We start from the raw sequence: 7,158 nt of genomic DNA on the forward strand, positions 1-7,158 counted from the left end.
GCCGAGAACAAAGTCTTGTCGCGTCAGACTGAACACCGCTCTTCTAGACGGACGCTAGTCGACGGTCGAAGTTTGCTAGACAGGTTGCAGGTTACATAGCTCTACACACAAACGAAGCCTGATCCCCCACCCCTGATACCAAAAGGTCATCCACAAACACCATCTCATTCTCAGCCATCCGCCGCCTCCTCTGGTACCGGGCTCCTTCAGCTACCTTGACGGTACGTACCTTCACGACTTTATTAGTCTATGGGATGACCCCCTTCGCCTTTCCCCCCGTCGTCGAAGTCATTCGGTTTCTGAGGCACCTTCACGGGCCATTGTCAAAGTCGATGCCGAGCTGTCCAAACCACCATACCCTTCCTCTCTTAACACCAGGCCAGTCCCGTCGCAAGACATGCCAGAATTCCCGAACAAACAGTTGTTAAATCGAACCCTGGTCCCCTTCCATCTTTCTCTTCGCTGCTCGCGTCCGCGATTTAACTCGTCCCGAACAAAGCGCACGCACACCACCCCCAAATAACCCTCTCCCATTGTCTCGGGTTCCTCCTTGCCATCCGCTCCATTACTTTTTTTTTTATCCCTTTTTCCTTATCCAGTACCTATCCTTCTCTTCTCCGAGACAAGCAGCGCAAAGCTTGCTTTCCCATCATTCGTTCTCGCCTCCCCGCTCCCACACCTCCAAACAGATCGACGTTTTCGTCCAACATCTTCCCTATCCAGATCATTCTATCCACAAGCGGCTCGACCGCTCCCCACGCCGCTTCGGGACTTTTCTGATCTGACGGTTGGAAACAGACAAGCCTGGCTGCCAATCAGGGACGTCATCGCCGGCATTTTGGTCTTGGTGGAGGGGTCCCTGATTTGAATTTTTCGTCCCTGGGAAGCTTTCTGACGTTGAGCAAGCCAAGGTTTAGATTTGGATCGCTTCGCATTGCCATTTGTGCGTCGTCAACTTCTCGACAATCTGGACGCCTGTCGCAGAAGACCTTTCTCCACGCCCGCCGACAGTGGACTTCGTGTGCGCTTGGCTTCGGCAGGTCGACTTGACTGGTATCTGTTGGGTACGAGGGGCACCAAGCAGATCATTCTCGTCCACAATGAATTCGCCGCCAAATTCATTACGCGAAGAACAACTGAGAGACCTCTTGGTGAAGTCCGCTCGCGGTCCGCCTACAGACCAAGAACCGCCCGAAAAGCGGCTTAAACTCGGCGGCCCCCCTTCTCCGGCAACCTCAGGCCCGGCCGTCATGTCACCGCCCGGTTCCACCGATACAACTATCACTGTCGGTTCTCATAATGGCGATGAGTACGATACCGAAAGCTTGACCGACAGTGTGAGAGAGCACATGTACGAGAACCGACTGCGATACCACGCCTACCGCGCAGGACGTTATGCTTTTCCCAATGATGCCATTGAGCAAGACCGCGACGAGATGAAGCACATCATCAGCATAGAGCTGAGTGGGAGGTACTTCTATTCCCCTGTCGATGACCTGATGGCAGGAGGCGCCGAAGTTCTGGATTTGGGTATGTGAGAGCTTTTTATGTGAGGCACCATGGTGGTGACGTACTTGAGATCATCGTGACGAATGGCTATCGCCACGTAATGCTGTCTTCATGCAGTTAACATCAAGACGTGGTTCATGATACATCGGCGTTGCTCAGAGCGACACCAGAATCTTACGACGTCACCACCTAGCCGCTTGTTTACATGTTGGCATATTCATTGCAACGTATCTGGTTAACATTTTCATTCACAGGTACCGGTCCCGGTCACTGGCCTATTGAACGTAAGTTTCCTGTCCACAAGCACGCGCTCTCTTCCCCGTCATATACCTCAGTTTCTTCAATCACGGATCTTTTCACTCCATTGCCAATAGCACTCCTATCATGGCAGGCCGTATAACTTACCTGTGACACTGTAGTCGCCGATATGCATCCCAACTCTACATTTCTCGGCATCGATCTATCTCCGATTCAACCGAGTGAAGTCCCACCCAACTGTCATTTTATGGTCGACGATATCGAACACGAAAATGGATGGGATCTAGAAGAAGAGTACTTTGATTTCATCCATCTACGACATACCTTGCACTCTATCCGCGATCGTAACGACCTCATGCAAAGAGCTTATAGGTAAACATCTCATCGCATGTCCCATGCCCCCTTCCAAGCAATCGATCGAATGATGGTCCCTTTAGACAGAGACTAAACTCTAGCAGGCACCTCAAACCCGGCGGTTGGTTCGAGATACAGGAACTCGAGTTCTTTCCCTTGTGCGATGATCAGTCATGTCCAGATGGAGATGGCTACGGTTTCCGGGTTTTCACGCAGTACCTCGACGCGGGATTGAGGGTACTTGGATCAGAAATGCATGGGATTCGCGTCGCCGCTGATGAGATGCGGGCCGCTGGTTTTGAGAATGTGGAAGAGGACAGGAGGAAATGTCCCATCGGCGACTGGCCAGCAAGGCCTGAGCTGCGCGAGTGTGGTATCTTGATGCGGGAAACTATCTTGGAAGGCCTCAAGGGTCTCGCGACACGGCCTTTCAGAGCCCTTGGATGGACTGAGATCCAGATCGAGATGTTCCTGTTGGACGTACGGTCACACGTCAAGGAAAGGGACTTCCACTCCTATCTCAACCACAGGACAGTTTATGGCAGGAAACCGCTCGACTCACCGAAGTCTTGAGTGGCGAGATTACAAAGAAAAAGATCGGATGACACGAACGAATACCGACGATAAGAACCGAGGAGGCGACGAGTACGAATCAGATCACCGCATACCGATAAAGGCGATGTAGGGGTTTTTTCAGATTTGGGTTTTTGATTTTCCCGGGACTGGACGCTTCCTTTTCCCACATTGTACGTGCTTTGGTGTACCTGGGGCATTGCATCAAAGGGTCCGGCTGGCGGGCTGGCATCATTATCATTATCACAACAACGGCACTGCATCGGTTTTGGGGTCTTCCGGTGGGCTTGGGGGTCTACGGATAGCGGGAGGTAGCTACGGCTTTGGCATGCCGTCATCATATTTGGGCTGCAGCGGGCGATGGGGGAGTTTTTTGTCGACTTTCTACTTCTAGGAAGTCATGAGATTATGATGTGAGGACCATGGCGGCCTCCCTTGACTACTTCTGTTTTTCAGAGGCCTAGTGTATCTTACCGGTTCATCCCGTCATATTGGAGTAGTCCGCACACGAGGGTTCATGGAGAAATCCCCGGGGTTCGGACGAATATTGCGGAGGTGGTATGTCCATATTACCTAGGAAAATACCTTACAAAGTCTCTCATTCATGAGGGATTACTTCTACCTTCTACTTCTCAGCAATCCGATTCTCAAAATCCGGCCTGTGCTGTATCCAATCGAGTTTTGAGTCGCCAGAAAAGCAGTATTACGTCTCGAGAAGCAGAGGCGTCAAAAAAGAGTGTTGCTAAGTCTGGGATGTATCAAGGACTATAATTATCATAAATGTTGGTTTTGCGGATGGTGGTGTTGTATATGCGCTCGATAGAACATTGTACTAACTAATCCTTCATGTATGTCTTTAACCAAGGCTTGACCAACCGCCCAGGCTATTTTCGGGTTCTTCGATCGAGCTGCAATCTCATTAGTCTGAGCAGTGAAGTTGTCCGCAACGCACCATGCCCGGCGGTTCATACAGGGGATATGACTGACTACAACCTGACATCTGCCTTCGTAGTGCGCACCAGCATGACGGAAGTTGACATGCCTATTGATGCTATTGGGACGCCAATAAGCTCGGTGAAGTAGTTGCGCATTCTTGAGTAGTTGGCTAAGTGGACAATTAAGATATCTTACGTAGCCGTTCTATCCTGGACTATGTTGTTATATTCCCATCAGAGATACGTGTTCTGAATATTGATGTTTGCTCGTTCGTCGTTGCGATGATAATAAGCCCGTAGACGATGTGGTCTGTGAGTGTAAGGTTTATTCCCTACAGGTATTCAGGTCCATGTCTTTGTCCAATGCAGACTGGAAATGAGCTGAGCTTGTGGACAATCAAAGGCCGGAGAGAAATGTAGAAAGCTGCAAACGAGAAAGGATCACACAATCAAAATTCGTTCTATGATTGTCTTTCACATAGTCCGCGTAGACCATTACTTTTCGAGTTTAACCCCCTTATCTGATCTTGGACTCCGGCTTGGAGTCGAAGACTGTTGTGAAGACCCTCATTTGATAGCATGAAACTGTGAATGGCCGCAGCTTGCCAGATGTATCTTCTTGTATCCCCCCCTCTTGCGCTGGAGAAAGACTTGATGATTCTGAATCTTAACTCCCGACGATACAACCTGCTCTAAACACATATATCATACCCCTGGCAAGTGCTCGAGTGGATGACAAAATGATCTGTCACGAGTTATGGCACGCAGCAATGGGCATATGAAGTGGGTTAAAGTGGCTTGAAGTAACCCATCTAGAATGGGCACATGAGAGCAGTCTATATACTAAGAGAGTGTGATATCCACGTGAGAAAGCACGTGGTAAGGTGCCTGACAAGTGCTGATACCATTCCTGTTTCGTGACATGATCTATCGCTCAGTAATAGAAGTTGAGTTCTAAGTCGATAGCACCAAGGCTACCTATCATCAAGATTATTTTTTCTCTTCACTTTTATTATTTCACACCCTCTCTATGAGTCAATGAAGCTATATACTTTGAATTCCAGTGAGAACATACTCTAATTGGCAGGAAAGCACTTGTCTGATGTTCGTTGAACATCATACGATCTTGTCACCCGCTTGGTGCTCTGGCTTTAGGACATTGATCACCGAGTTAACAAGCTCTGTATGAAGTAGCTTGAAGTCACTGGCTTATTTTGAAGAAGTAGCATTAATTCATCGAACAGACTTACATCAGTTGCGAATAAAGCAGGCTGGAGAACTTTCACTTAGTACATGGCAAAGTGTCAACGCTCTCACTTGGGTCTCAAAAGTTCTACGCTGAGGTTTTGTCAATAAACTCAGCAGCCTACTTGCAAAGCTCCCAATCCATTCAACTCGCTCGACTTACTCTTCATATATGCTGTCTTTTCTCTGAAAACTTTACCGCATTATGTCATGTCGAGAATCTGCAGTGACAGGACATAGGTAGACTTCACATATCATGGAACTGTATGTTAATTATTTGAAGTCGACCAAGACTGCGATATCTTGAGGTTATATGCAACTATAACCCATAACAATTATAACTCATGACTGAGGTAGATGATAATGTGCCGAGGAGTTTGGCGAAGTGTTATGGCTATGGGGCATAAGTTCGTAATCCGGGGGTGCAGCAAAGTCTGGCCACGGTGCCTTCAACCAACTCAGAAAAAGCAGCAGGGTACCTATCCATACTTTACCCTGCTATCAGAAACTTCTTAAGTTAGCATTCATCCTATGATTACCGATACTTACTCCTTTCTTCCCTTCTTTCCAGAAAACCCTCTCAGTGGGTCTCCGTAGGGCACCTTGACGGGCACATCATGCAAGCGGATCGGATGTTTGCCAAGGATGCGACGGAGCCCAAGCTTCAATAAAGTTCCGGCACTCTATACTTCAGACTTTGGGTAATAGAGCCCCTTCCTTCCCCTGAGATTTTGCGAGATATGGAGCGCTTTTGTTGAACGGGCGAGTCATGCATTATTCGCGACCCTTCGAGTCAATGCACGCAGCCGCATACTCAGTCTGTAAAGGGGCAACAGAGTCCGGATTGCAATCTGTTTCTCTTTGACAGAAGCCAGTATTGAATGGATAAGGGCTTTGTATTGATTGCACTGCTTCGCATCTGACCCGTTCTTGGTCAAAGAGTTTTCTGGCCTGTATTCCTTCGAATGCAAAATGACGATGACAATCTCTAGATTCCTATCATGACCATTGCTCGCTTGGAACCGAGATCCGAATAACCAGTTGCCGAGAATTGGGTGTTCAGCAATTCCTATCAGGAATCTATCTGTGAATGCGTGTATTTGTGGTCCACTCGGATGAATCATATGGATTGATCTACAGGATATCAAGTAGATCTACACTATGTCCGTTGGAATGGGAAGCATGTGGTGTTTATCATTCTGAACTGAACTACGCCAAAGGAAAGACTTGAAGAACTGGTTCCACGCCAGAAGGATTATTGCGTTACATCAATTGAAAGTTTAGATTCTGAAATACTGAAAATAGCTTCGAAGGTCACATGGTGGACTTCCAGTAGAAAAGAAGCGCCTTACGGATATTGTAGATTGCTAGCGATGTCCCAAGACAAAACAGACATTCTGAGTTTGGCCCATCATACTCTATGGGAAGTGAACAACCTTTGACAAAGTCTGGGTCTGATGACGTGTAGGATTGCTAAGATGCGCTGCGAGAACCAACTCCTATTGGTTTAGGCTTGACTGTAAGGCAAACAACCTAATAACTCTACTCTGTCATCTAGTTTCACTAACACGTATCTGAGGCTGGTATGAACATGTACTCGGTTGCATCACTCTGAAGTCATGACGGCAATCAAAGCGGTTTGAGCACGTGTCAGGTGTCCAGAGTTGCTAAAGATGGGTTTGTGGCTGATATTATGAGACCAGGCTGGTCTAGGCCGCTTAACTCCACACAGAACAAATGGATGAGGGTGTGACAAGATGGCAAAATTCAAACTCAACAATCAGCAGTCACCCGCACTTCTGTTATCTTGTTCAAAGGGTGAGTAATACGAGTTGGTAGGGAAGGCGCTAACAGTCTAGTCAATGATAACTGAGTGTTGGATTGGATGCCGATGAAATGTTTCTGCAGCTACGGAGTAGTAGAACCAAACATCACGTACTACTTGCGCTCAGACAGACGTCTCGCTTACCCCAGTTACATCATGGAAACTCTCTCCACAGATCCGGGCACTCGTTGAGATGCCAGAACGGCTAGTCCGTGTATTAGCACTATCTCATGGTTGCATGGAGTGATATGTCATCCATCTCTAAGGCTGGGATCTTGCTTCTAAACTGGCGATGACTCTTCGAGATCTACGAATGTTTGCTTGATGCTACGAAGGATTCGTTGCAGTTTCGCACACTCATCAAGTGCTGCATGTCAGAGCCGTGCAGCTGATAGCCTGATAGACTGAAGAGAGAGCCTCTCATATCACGTATATCCGAAGCCAATGATTGACTGGAGT

The 7,158-nt window shown here is 47.9% G+C and overlaps 1 protein-coding gene across 1 annotated transcript; it reads left to right on the forward strand.

Moving 5' to 3' along the window:
* Positions 1-1,250: 1,250 nt before the first annotated feature.
* Positions 1,251-2,694, forward strand: BDP55DRAFT_552118 (methyltransferase domain-containing protein; the record flags this gene model as incomplete). Its single annotated transcript, XM_060569178.1, has 4 exons — positions 1,251-1,530; positions 1,764-1,793; positions 1,929-2,139; positions 2,226-2,694. The coding sequence occupies 4 exons, from the start codon at positions 1,251-1,253 to the stop codon at positions 2,692-2,694; spliced, it is 990 nt and encodes a 329-aa protein (XP_060429781.1).
* Between the last annotated feature and the right edge of the window lie 4,464 nt (positions 2,695-7,158).

The sequence above is a fragment of the Colletotrichum godetiae genome (assembly GCF_030913485.1).
Source record: "Colletotrichum godetiae strain CBS 193.32 chromosome Unknown BDP55scaffold_20, whole genome shotgun sequence".
Classification (NCBI taxonomy): domain Eukaryota; kingdom Fungi; phylum Ascomycota; class Sordariomycetes; order Glomerellales; family Glomerellaceae; genus Colletotrichum; species Colletotrichum godetiae.